Source organism: Arvicanthis niloticus, chromosome 23, assembly GCF_011762505.2.
Source record: "Arvicanthis niloticus isolate mArvNil1 chromosome 23, mArvNil1.pat.X, whole genome shotgun sequence".
Classification (NCBI taxonomy): Eukaryota; Metazoa; Chordata; class Mammalia; order Rodentia; family Muridae; genus Arvicanthis; species Arvicanthis niloticus.
Window position 1 is genome coordinate 14,695,415 of NC_133430.1, and position 13,413 is coordinate 14,708,827.

General features: G+C 45.4%; 1 protein-coding gene across 1 annotated transcript; it reads right to left on the reverse strand.

Moving 5' to 3' along the window:
• Serpina5 (serpin family A member 5) lies at window positions 1-5,047 on the reverse strand. Its single transcript, XM_076920892.1, has 5 exons — window positions 4,745-5,047; window positions 3,714-4,339; window positions 2,582-2,852; window positions 2,081-2,228; window positions 1-971 (listed from the first exon to the last, which is right to left on the reverse strand). The coding sequence occupies exons 2-5, from the start codon at window positions 4,324-4,326 to the stop codon at window positions 786-788; spliced, it is 1,218 nt and encodes a 405-aa protein (XP_076777007.1). The 5' UTR covers window positions 4,327-4,339; window positions 4,745-5,047; the 3' UTR covers window positions 1-785.
• Between the last annotated feature and the right edge of the window lie 8,366 nt (window positions 5,048-13,413).

The following is a 13,413-nucleotide window of genomic DNA, read 5'->3' on the forward strand; positions in this document are numbered from 1 at the left end:
CCCAGTCTTTGCAAAATGCTTTATTGCTATTATTGCCAAGGTGGAAATCAACAGGTCAGTCTGCAATCTACATTCTACTGTTTACAACAGACCTCTATCATCCCAGCGCTGCCAGCCAGGTTTGTGATTTGATACCTTTGTTCATGGTGAGACACTTTTACTCTGTTTGTTCAAGCATGCTACTAAACTGAGTTCTTACGTCAACCGTGGCTGGCATAGAGCAGCCAACCCCTGTGTAACAATGTTACAGATCTCTGAATGGACTTCTTGTTCTGATCATTCATTGAATACACAAAGAAACACAGGCCCAGAGAGGAATATTTTCATTCCCATGTTACATAGCCATTAGTGCCATTTCAGAACCTCAGTCCAGGGTCCTTTCTCAACCATGATGAACTGAAAGTTGGTGCTGATAGGTGGGAGACCAGATTTATGACTGTGCTTCCTGGTGGCCTTTATCTATGCTGACCAGTCTCTTACAGAGCTTTGTAGTGCTCGACCAAGTAAGACAGGTCTGGACATGACTATGTCACAAATATGGTATTAGGACCCTGGAGAAGTCAAGAGGTCTCTTTAGGGTAGTGTCAATGATGAATGATGAGAGAAAGACCACATCTTGCAACTGTGATCAAGGAAGCAGCCATCAAGATATTGATCATATCACTTAAAACACCTTATTAGTCAAACTACTCTATGAAAATCGCTAACTACCAAGAGATGGATGGGCTGTAGAATATGCTTGGCTCCCTCTGTGTAAGCCTGTGAGTTTCAGAAGGAGTCCCACCTCAGGGCTGGATCACTTTGCCAATGAAAAAGAGACTTGTATCATCCATAACGGCCATCAGAAAGGGTCTGGTGTATTCTAGCTTCAGAGATCTGGGTCGAGCAGATCTGAGTGTGAAGATCGCTCCTGTGGCGGCAGATGCTGTGGTCCCAGACTCGTCTATCTCCACCATGGATCTGTGCACCATCTGCAGGCAGACAGCAGGGCTGGGTTGTGGTGTTGCATCATGATAAAAGTATTACTTATATTCTAAGAAGATGGAACTTTTGTTCAACCTCACAGCCAGAATTAAATCATACACCCAGAGGTCACTTCAGACTGCTGTCCTACCGTGTACTCAGCCTGTTTGTGTAATCTGATTTTAAGAGAACAATGGAATAATTAACCTTACTTGCCTTGGGTTTCCCATGCAACCTTAAATTATGTACTCTTTCACATCCCTGATCTAGAACAAAGCATGTGTATCATTTGCTGAAAACAGCAACTACTACAGACATTGAAAGTAATCCTCTAAAATGAAATCCACTTGTGGTTATCTATTTATAAACAATGATACTTGTAGTACTGTTTGATGTCTTAGTCAGTTGGAATCAGTGATTTAATCCCTTGTAAAACACTGTAAAAGATTTCTGTGAAGTATCCCATTCTGTCTCTGTGTGTTATTTTTTTGTGTGTGTGTGAGTGTGTGTGTTGTTCAATAAATACAGAGAAAGCTTTTTGTCAGGAACACACACACACACACAGATTCACAAGACAGCATTCAGACAGGCACAGATTCCTCCAAGGCTGGATGACAAATATGGGTTCCTTATTGTAAGAAGAATAAGACACAAAGGAACAGAGTGGAAGGAGCTGGGGTGAAACAGAATAGAATGTGATGAGATGGGATGGAACAGAAGCAAAGGTGTGGGAGGAGCTAGAACAAGATGGATAATTAGAACAGTATACAACGGGGTAGGGTAGGAAAGGGAGGGGAGGGGTGGGATTATAAGGAATGAAGACTATGAGATGGCTAGGGTAAAATATAATGGAGTACTCTCTGAAATGGGATAGAATAGGATGGGATGGGAGGGAAGGGGAGGGGAAGGAAGGCATAGGGTGTGGTGGGAGTGGGATGGGTTGTGGTGGGAGTGGGATGGGGTGGGTGGAGTGGGATGGGGGGGGAGGAGATGGGGTGGGAGCGGTGGGGTGGGATGCGGTAGAGTTGGGAGAAGTGGGTGAGGTGGGATGGGATAGGGTGAGTTGGGGTGGGATGGTAATTTCTAAAATCAGGTGCTCAGGAGCTTCTAGACTCACCTCAGACAACTTTATATTGGTGTGGTCGGTAATGCCAGACAAGTCAGCATGGGTGGTGAAGATGTCCTGGATGCCCAGTTTGGGGAGGATTTTTTCCAGTTTATAGGTACCCTCAATGGAGAACTTGGGAAGGTAAAGATCTAAGCGTCTGGAGAGAGTAAGGGGGGCGGGGCGGTCATTCTTGGAAACCATGAGTTGCTGACAAGTCCTTAGCACCCACTCTCTGCAGCCTCACAGACTGGAACCTTCATTTCTGGAGGTTCATCCCTTGTTTTGTACTTAGACTTGGGCTTCCCTCTCTGGTGTCACCCTAGAACCCCAGCTTTCTGGGTCTTATCCCTCAAGTTGGGTCAGGTCCTGGACTGAGACTTCATGGGAAGCCTTTAGATTTGGAGCTAGCTCACTGCCTGAAGAGTCCTTCCCACCAGCACTGTGAGGTCCTGGAGCATGTCTCCCTGACGTGGGTGGAAGAATGTGGCCCCCGAATGGCCTAGAGAGTACCTCTTTGTGAACATCTTAAGCCAGTTCCTCAATGTTCTCTCGTCCAGGCCATCCTCTACCTGCTTCATCTTGCCCTCACTGGGGAGAATAAACAGAGCGATGGCACTGCCTTGGTAAGGGATCCCCACCACCGTGCAGGAAATGTTTTGGTCCAGGATGTAGGAGTACCAGTCTTCACGGTTCATCATGGGCACCTGGATGGTCTTCTTGGGAGTCACATGGAAATCCATCTGGCGGGTGTTTGTGTCACTGAAGGCAGTCTGCCACTTGGCTAAAGGTGAACAAGGCGTAGGAATAAAAGAGAACTGAGTAAAAATGAGAGACCTTTGGCTGTGGCTGAAGAGAGGAGACAATCCAAAGAGTGTCTCTACAGAGGAACCTCAGCCACAGCAGCACCCACACCCCTTGGCCTCAGAGGCCAAATCCCCTCATAACTCTGGGGTAGCCTGAACCTTTTATGTTTACTGTCCTCCCAAACGCTTGCTGTGGTGGTTTGCGTGAGAATGGCCCCCACAGGCTCAGATGTTTGGATGCTTGGTCTCTGGTTGGTCAAATTGTTTGGGGAAGGATTAGGAGGTATGACCTTGTTGTCACTTATTAGTATGACATTGAGAGAGGGCTTGGAGGTTTCAAAAGCTCCTACCAGAACCTTCCCCTGGGTGTTTGTTAGGATTGGATGTTAGGTTTCAGCTACTGCTCCAGCCCCATGCCTGTCTGCTTGCTACCGTGCTTCCTATTGTGATGGTCATAGACTCTGAAACTATAAGCCAGCCCCAATAAAGTGATTTTTTTTAAAGTAATCTGTCCTGGCCATAGTGTCTTGGCATGGCAATAAACATTTGCTTTCAGTAGCCTTTGACCCCCTCCTGTTTCCTGCCCTCTTAACTCTGATCAGGTCCATATCCTGTTTGGAGGGTTTGACAGTTAGGCTTGTTTTGTCATGATGGCTATGACAAAGACCAGCTCCTGACTTGTAAATCACTGACAGGCTGATAAGTCTCTGTCTTACATGGGGCTGCTTTCCTTCCACCCAGCTGGCACCTGGGTGGGTTGTTCTTTTATCAGGGAGGGAATGCTATCTTGTGATGAAAACAGAAAAGAGAGAAAGTTCAAGTTGGAGCCCAAGGCTTACCTTTGAAGAAGATGTAATTTACCACCACCATGACATGGGTGCTGTCAAGATCCTTGATCAAGTCTACAATCTTGCCCTTGGTCTGCTTGGCTACGTAGTCATTGATCTGCTTCTTAGCGCCTTCAGGGTCCCCGAAGTTGGTAGAGAAAGTGTCTGACATGTACAGTGTCTTCATGGCACTCAGGAAGTGGTCCCGGATATGTACTGCTGGGTCTTTAAAAAGGGCACTGCCCAGACTCAGCTGGAGGCCATCACTAGACTGGCTGAACCTCTGCAGCAGCTGTTGGAAGTCCTTGTGGAGCTTGTCCTCTTGGTCATGCTGGGGGCTGAGGCCCAGGCCATCCAGGATCTGTGTCTTAGTCTTCATGCCAGCCCCCAGGGAGAGCATGCCCAAGCTCATAGACACACCCATGGGGGAGAAGAAAACATTCTGATCAGGGGCTTCAGAAGCCAAGACCTTGTAGAGGCTGAAGGCAAAGTCCCTGCTTCTGGGAGTCCCCACGGCACCCACAGAGGACTCTTTAGCCTTCTTCTCCTTGGAACGGAAGCGTAGGCTGGAAGCCACCCCAAGGCTGAAGAACAGCACCAGGCACAGAATGGGGAAGAGCCTCATGGTGGCGGCAGCTCTGGATGGGAGAACAAGAAAATGTTCTTGGAGAGGGGACAGCCATGGGGCAAAGTGAGAGAGACAACGATTAGGCTAACATTTGCAAAGATGTCCCCATTTACCCTCCAAGAGAATAAGAAGGAAGCTAAGCCATGGGGCCACAAAGAGAAGCAGTGGTACTTAGTGCTCTGGGAAGATCAGATGAGGCAGGCAATGGCTCAAGATAGACTTGCAGACCAACATGCAACGGAGTCACACATGCAAAAAAAAAACCCACCAGTATTTTTTCTCATAATGTTTTAAGTATGTTTAGGATTTTTGCATTATACCTCATAGGGTTCCTTGACTGCAGCTTGTCTAGGGTCTACGTTCTACCCACCCACATCCTTAAGGCCGCCGGCCTTACCCCAGCAGGTATACTCACTCTGTATCGTGGTGGCTGAGTGTCCAGGTGTAGTCCACCTGGTTTATGAGAGGACAGAGGGCAGAGTGAATTGCAGCTGGCAAATGTCACTGATCACAGAGACTCTGTCTCCACCCCACTCCAATTCTGCCCCATTGGGAGCTGGGCTGATCTAAGGCTTTCTCAGGGCCCCTGATAAAAGGACAAAATAAACCTACTTCTGTTTCTTTGTCTAAGAATGTGCTTGGCAATGCCAGTCTGGGCCTGCGGCTGGAGCCTTGGAAAAGTTAAGGTTTCTGTTCCTGGAACTTGGCTTTTTCCCCTGGAAAGACCGACATTATCAATCCCAAGGCCGCCGTGTGCTCACTCTGTAATGTTCTTGAGATATCTGGTTTCCCTTGTGCAACATTGTTTGATTGGCTTCCCTCTAACTTTGTCCCATTGTATGGTAGTTTCTGCTGACTCTGTCTCATCTCTTCCCCGGACCCAGTATATAAGACACTGTGCTTTTTAAAGAAGCTTGCTTGGTATAAAACATTGCATGCACAAGCAAGACTTCCTGATCCCAAACTGTGTCTTCTCTATCTTCTGCTCTCTTTATCTTCTGACCTCCTGATCCTCTCTCAGGGCATTGGTACTAAAAAAAAATTGACCGAATGGTCCAAGTCGAGTAATGCCTGAACGAGGACACCTGAATATGAGGAAAAGAGTTAAGTATGGCCGTAATACACAGAGAAATTTTAATATAAAGAGTATCCCCAGAGAGACCACCTGAAGGAAGGAATACAAATTTCAGGAGTAAAATGGGATAGTTAAGTCATCTTTTTAACATAATGTTGTTATTGGTTATTTGGGAATTTGACACAATATATCCCCTCACCCTTACTTCTCAGACCCCCCCAGGCCAACACCCCACATCTTGTGCTTTCCCCCCCCCAAAACGATAAAAAAACAAATTCAGTTTGACTTGTCTGTATATTCACTGGAGCATGCTCAAACTCCTGGTGGCCAGCCCCTTAAAGACAAGTGAGTCTGTCCCACCTCCATGGCCACCAAGAGCCACCTACTGTGGAGAGCTATACTTCAGCACCCTAACCCTCACAAAAAGCTTGGTTTTCCTAGATTTCTCCCCACTATAGTGTAAGTGTAGAGGTTGGGGGGTGAGGGCCTGTGTGGGGTGTGTGGGGGAGGGAGGTGTGTGTATGTGTGTGTGTGTGTGTGTTTGTGTGTGTGTGTTTGTGTGTATGTGTGTGTGTGTGTGTGTGTGTGTGTGTGTATGTATGTATGTGTGTGTGTGTTGGGGACACAGTCAAAACTCACTGATTTCAGAATCAAGAGCCCAGGCTCTAAGCACAATGGTTCTTCATTGACCTGCCTTTGCCTGAAGAGACAATTGCTCTGAAAACTCTTCCCAGCCACTTTTACATAAAAAATTAAAAAAGGAGATTTATCTACATGACTATTAAAAAGTTTCATGATATTAAAAAAATAGAAAATGATATAAAATAAAGTTATTTTACATTATTAAAAATTAAAAATATTATAAAGATAAAAGATATGGTATTAAAACATGAAAGATACAAAATTAAAAATATTTTAATAAAAATTTATGTAGCAGGATATTTTCCCCCAAGTTGGGAGGAGCTAAGATGGGAGGAGTAAGGAGAGGAAGAGGAGAAGGAAGAGGAGGAGCTAGGGGAGAGAGCACCAGAGAGAGAGAGGAGAACATGGAAGCAGACGTGTGCCTGTCTCTAGCAGTCAATGGTAGTTGATATATCTAGGTTGGGTATTGGGCTACACCTTTGATTGTGTGGGCATCTCCCAGTAAACAATGAAAATCCGGTGCCCTGGCTTCAGAACGGAATTTCCTCTTGGGTGTTATAATCCACTATTTCCATAGAACTCTGTGCCTTTAGGTGGATGACCCAAGAGTCTGGTCCACTTGTCCTGGAGATGCCTACCAGATCTAGACAAAGATTCTGGATAAAGATAACTTCTTAGAGCCCTCTCATTGGCCATGACCTATTACAATGTCTCCAGAAAAAGACTTAACTGGCCTGTTGCTGTTAGCCACAGACCTGGGCAATAATATCATCAATGGGATGTTTGAAAAGGAGAGACAACTATAATATGGACACCCTTTTATGTCTGGGCTCATTGTTATGTTAACCCTCCCTACATGTTACTTGATTTGAGGGTCCTTTTAGTCGAGGGAATGGGGATACTTCTAAATTGCCTGTATCAATTTCTCTCTCTCTCTCTCTCTCTCTCTCTCTCTCTCTCTCTCTCTCTCTCTCTCTCCACCCCTCTCTCTGTCTGGAGATTTCCCTTCTGCGCCAACCAGATTTACTGCACAGAATTCAACCCCTTTGACATCTTTCAACACTCACTCAGTACTAGGATCAGAATACTTACGTCGATGATTCTTGTGGTTATGCTAGGAGACATTTATCAGTTTCGAAAAAAAGTAAGAGTCTCTTAGATGTTCAGAACAAGAAGTAACACATCTGATTTTTAAACAATAAGAAAGAGAGAGCTGTTGATAGCTGGACTGACTGATTCAAGGCATTCTGAGTGGAGAGAGAGAGAGAGAGAGAGAGAGAGAGAGAGAGAGAGAGAGCGCTCAGGACAAATGGCTGTGTAACACGTGGGGTCTATTAGCATACCGAAGTGCATGTTGTTCACCAGGGCAAGTGCCAGGCTCACTAGGTACGGTGGCTCCTCTCAACTCACCTCTCCAACCCTTGGGTTTCACTTCCCATCTTTCAGCTTCCGATTCCTATACAAGCCTGCTATTGCAGCCATGTGCTCCCTCCCTCTCTTGCCCCTCATCCCTTGGTCCACTTGTCCCCTCCCCTCCTCTTCCTTTGCTTCCTCTCGCTCCCCACCCCCATGCCCCGGCTTAGTCTACTGATCATGTTTATTAGTCTACTACTCTCTCCGTGCTCTGGTCTCTTCCACACACCTCTCCCTCATATCTACAATAAAATCATCCTTCCCAGCCATATCTTGGAGCAGCTGTGTCCTCATCTTATTCATCTGGTGCTGGAAACTGGGGAGGCATACATGAGCTTCCTTCCAAGGGGAGCAGCCTCTCCTAACCGAATCAAGCTGCTGATTCAACTGTCTTAAGGTACGCATGGCTCATTTGTTTCTGCTGGCTTCTGCCACCCACCATATTTGACTCCAGATTCCCGAGTCCACCTTCTCGGCTGCTCCTTCCTTCCCTCCACCTCCTTTAATTCTGATCTCTCCTCACCTACTTGGCAAGTGTTCTATCTTTCTGGCTCGTGAAGCCTGCTATACCCTCCAGGGTGCCCACCACATGGGTATCTCTCTACTGAGCCCCCTCCCCCTCTTCCTCTGTCGGAACCCTCCCTTTCCCCACAAGCCTCACCTCTTCAGTTATTTTTCTCCTACCTGCTCTAACCACTAGTCTCTCCTCCTCTACTGGGTAAGTGGTACCCAGGGCTGCCTACTTTGTCTCCGTTGGATTGCTATAAAAGCCTCATTGGTATGCTCACCCTACTGAGCCCCTATCATGTGGAAAAGGATGCCTCTCATCTGTGGTTTGGGACATTTCTATCTGACAAGTCTCTCAGTCCACTTTGCACAAACAAAAGATCCCCAAATCTCTTACAGCTAATCTTTCTCTGTTCTACACTTCCAAAAGTCTCTAAGCTTTTTTCTACTGTCTGCTCTTGAAAATCTCTTATCTTTGTGATTTCTTTGTTCTTTGCTCTCAAAAACTTGTCTTAAAATTACTAATGTAAACTCTGTCTCAGGATTTAGAAGATTTTGGGGTACGGTTAAAAATCTGTAACAAAATGCTGATAGTTCAACACACACACAGATAATTTTCTTAATTTGCTACAGAATATTATATGTGATTCCACTCTTGTTTAGGAAAATACTTGTTTTTGAATAGCAACTATGTCTCCTGCCTGCATCTTGGCAAATGACCTCATCAGGATAAAAGCAGTCAAGCAGCCATCTTTACTAAGGTTGTTCTTTTTAAAAGAGTACATGGCACGTAACTTAACTACCATATTCCCTGAGAAGACCACATGGTATAAACCAATTAAAGCACCACTCACAAAACTTAGTCTCCTTGAGCCCTCTGCCCATCATTGTATCTCCTTTCTAGTCTAAAGAGGCAATAGCTGGTCTCCAGAATGTTTTGGGTAGAGATGGATTTCTGTAGAATGATAAGTTCCTAAGGTTATCAAGGTAACCCAGGTTAACAGAAACTAACTTAGAGCTGCATGTCTGACTAGTTATGTTTCTGCTAACTGCTCAATACCAAGCTTGTAGAAAACTTTAGATAAGGAAGAACAGGGTATGTTTGATAAATAAGTTGGTGAATTCCTAAGGTCTAGTTAGGTTAATAGCAACTGACTTGAAGATGCAGATTTGGTTGCTTTGTCTTTGCTAACTTTGTTAAGCCTTAATTATTTGGATAAGGTGAGTTATACAAGAAACTATAATATTCTTTAATGGTGAACTACAAAAGGATGGGAAAAAAAAGAACTTCTGTGAACTGTATTTATAGTTTGAAGTTTTATTTATTTTATTTTTATATATTCACTTTGCATCCTGCTCACTGCACCCCTCCCAGTCACCCTCTCCCACAATCCTCCCCCTCCTACTTCCTCTCTTTTCTGAGAGGGTGGAGGCTTCCCCTCGTATTCCCAGACCCTGGCACATCAAGTCTCTGCTAGACTAAGAGAATCCTTGACCACTGAGGCCAACTCAGCTAGTAGAACATATCCCACCCACAGACAACAGCTTTGGGATACCCACCCCACTACAGTTGTTCAGGGCTCTTATGAAGACCAAGCTGCACATCTGCTCTATATGTTCATGGAGGGGTGCCTAGGTCCAGCCCATGTATGTTCTTTGGTTGCTGGTTCAGTCTGTGAGAACCCTAAAGGTCCAGGTTAGTTAACTCTGTTGGACTTGCTGCGGAGTTCTTATCAGGGCCAGCAATCCTTCCTCCAACTCTTCCACAAGACTTCCCAAGCTCCATCCACTGTTTGGCTGTGGGTCTCTGCATCTGAATCAGCTGCTGGGTGGAGCCTGCCAGAGGACATCCTTGTAGGACTCATGTCTGCAAACATAGCAGAGAATCATTAATAGTGTCACAGACTGGTGCTTGCCCATGGGATGGGTTTCAAGTTGGGCTGGTTATCGGTTAGCTGTTGCCTCAGTCTCTGCTCCCTCCCCTGTGCCTGCATTTCTTGTAGACAGGATAAATTTTGGGTGGAAAGTTTTGTGGATGGGTTGGTGTCCCTATCGCTCCACTGGGGTTCCTGCCTGGCTACAGGAGGTAGCCTTTTCAGGTTCTGTATCCCCAAGACTATGAGTCACAGCTAGGGCCAACCTCATTGATTCTTGGGCACCTTCCCTATCCCTTATCTCTGTTGCATCCTCAAGATGCCCCCCCCATTTCCTCACTCCCATTAGTTGCAGATTTCCATTCATTTTCATGCATCTGACCATTTCTTCTGTCCTTACCTATACCTGATTCTGAACCTCCCACTCACCTCCCCATTCCCTGTACTACCCAGTTCCTTTCCTCCATCTGCCTCCTATTCCTCTTTTATTCCTTATTCTATGTGAGATTCAAGCATCCTCTCTTGGGCCTTCCTTCTTGTTTAACTTCTTTGGCTCTGTGGTGTATAGCATGGGTATCCTGTATATTATGGCTAATATCCATTTATAATGAGTTACATTCCATGCATGTCCTTTGTGGTCTGGGTTACCTCAGTCAGGATGATGTTCTCAAGTTTCATCCATTTGCCTGCAAAATCCACGATGTTTTTATTTTTAATAGCTGAATTGTGCAGATGAACCACATTTTCTTTATCCGTTCTTCAGTTGAGGGACATCTAGGTTGTTTCCCGTTTCTGGCTATTATTAATAAAGCTGCTATGAACATAGCTGAACAAGTATCTTTGTGGCATGGTGGAGCATGTACTTTTGGGTATATGCCCTGGAGTGGTATAGCTGGGTCTTGAGGTAGAACCATTCCCAGTTTTCTGACAAACTGACAAATTGATTTCCAAAGTGGTATACAAGTTTACACTCCTACCAGCAATGCAGAAGGGTTTCCTTGTTCCACATCTGACCAGCATTGCTATCTCTTGAGTTTTTGATCTTAGTCATTCTGATGGGTGTAAGATGGAACCTCAGAGTTGTTTTGATTTGCATTTCCAGATGAATAAGGACTTTGAATACTTTTTAAAGTTCTTCTCGGCCATTCAAGATTCCTCTGTTGAGATTTTCTGTTTAGTGCTTCTGAGTCCTTGCTTAGGTGTGGAGGTGTCAAGGTTAGCCTGGGGCTGGGGACTGAAAAAGGTTGAGAGTTAAGTTGGACTTGGCTTTTCCCCTGAAGAAACTGGCATTACCAGTTCCAAGGCCTGTAATATTCTTAAGATACTGAGTGTTCCCTTGTATAATATTATTTGATTAGCTCTCCACTGATCTAGTTCCTTTGCATGATAGTTTCTGCTGGCTCTGAACCCTTTCTCCCTTGGACATAGATATAAGATACTGTGTTTCTTCATAAGCTTGCTTGGCATAGACAGAGCTTGTGCAAGACCTGACTCCAAGCTTTATCTCCTGGCTCCTTTCTCCTAGAACCCTGTCATTGAAGAGTGGCCTGCTGGCCCAGATCACAACCCCAGCCTTCATTGCCTTGTCATAGAAGTCTTCCAGACAACAGGCCAGTTTCAAGTAAAGAGGCCCTCATCAGGTTACCCAGACACTGCAAACCCACTTCAGCCACCATCCCCTGGCTTTATGAGCACTCCAGGAAATAGCATTGCCAGGCTACTGCAGACTGACATTACAGAGTCAGGGAACAGCAGAACACCATCCCTTCTCCAGACTCAACTCCTTCAGTTTCAGCAGCCTACAGGACCCAGGATAAAGGGTTTTGAGCCACTTCCCTCAGGCTACTGTGCTTGCTAGATAACAATCCCAACAGTCTGATAATGGTTGCAATGAGAAAAAAGCCTTGCAATGACAGAGACAAAGGGGTCATTGTGTCTACCTTGTATGCCCTAAGCGCCCACATGAGGCCCAGAAGGCAGAAAAGAGTGTTCCAGATTAGGTGTCAGGTTACAGCCCAGTGTCTGGATAGCTGACAATTCTCTTTGCTTATTATGGAGTTGCACCCAGGACTTCTGTGGGCCTTGTAGGTTTGTCTTTTTCTCGCTTTAAACCATGGCTCACTCACTCACTCTTCCCAACATTGTAGAAGGTTTCCTAGACCTGGTACTGGCTCAGGCTTTGTGACATTTCCAAGATCGCCCCCCCCCCCCCCCCCCCGTGCCAGGACCTTGTAGTTGCTTGCAGAAGGTGGAGTTGGAAAATCCCAATATGGGTCAGGTATGATGAAGAAGAAGTGGTCAAGATAGACACCAACCCAGTGAGCACTTGCATAGCTTCAGGGTCTCTCTCTCTCTTTCTCTCTCTCTCTCTCTGTCTCTTTCTCTCTCTCTCTCTCTGACATCAAGGCTGAGTGATTATGTAAAACCCAAATGAAAAGGACCTCACCAATCCGTGGAGAACTGCAGACGCACCCCAAATCACTCACGAGAAACACAACTTGATGTAAATTGCAAGAGGTTTACTGGCTAGCCAGGGCTGTCTTTCCTTCAAGCCCGCGCAGGGGCAGCGGAATTCAGCAGCCGAACAAAAGAAGTTTACAGCTTTTAAGGGGGCATCTACAAACCAGGTGGGGGTGGAGTTAGGGAAGAGGGAAGGCTGAGAGTGGAGTTAGGGAAGGGGGAAGGAGGGAGAACAGGTCACTAGGTCATGGATACATTTGATCTCAAATTCTTAAGATGCATGGTGTGTCACTTTATAATTGGCTATTTCGAAGTAGTTTCACACTATATATCATGAGCTCCAGTTCAAGGGGGTCAGGCTTATCTCAAACTTTTAGCATCCTGGCACCAACTGTCTCAGGGCTGTTAGTTCAAAGCCCGGCCAAGCTAATCTCGGGCCCATAGCATCCTGACACCATGAATCTTAAGATTTGTTTAGTTAGGGCCATCTGTTCAAATGGTCAGCTAATTTCCTGGGACTGAGGCAACACAGTGTTTGACTTACAGGTTTTTATGTCTTTGCTTTAAAAGTAGGGTTCAGGGGATCAACTTATGATTTTTCTATCTTTCATTCCCCAATTTTTTTTCTTTTATGTAAGTTTCTAATCTTAGAATCTTAATTCGTAGTATCACTAGATTCATCTGCAAGCCCCGGTGACGTATAGACTGATATTGTTGTCTGAGTATCAATATTTGTACTGTGTTCACCCTTTCTCTGAGAAAAGCTACAGATTGATCTAGGAAGCAGGGTCCTAGAGGGAGTAATAGGAGGAGAACAAGGAGGGGCCCCATCTGGGAGGATACCAGTGGGGATTGGCAATGTCAGCTTTTAAATCCTTAGCAATCATCATTTTCTTAGCCCAAACCACTTTCTGGAGCAAGAGGGCAATAAAACATTTGTTAGGCTCAAGTTGCTAATTTTTTCTCAGGCAGGGTAGCTGATAAGGTCCTTTTAACTCAGGCTGACATTAGTTCTCAGGAAGAAGGAAGTCTTGGCTCCCAGCATCTCTTTTTTAAACAATTTTAAGGAGACTGGTCTGAGAAAGCAGACATTTGTAAATCTCATTGATACAT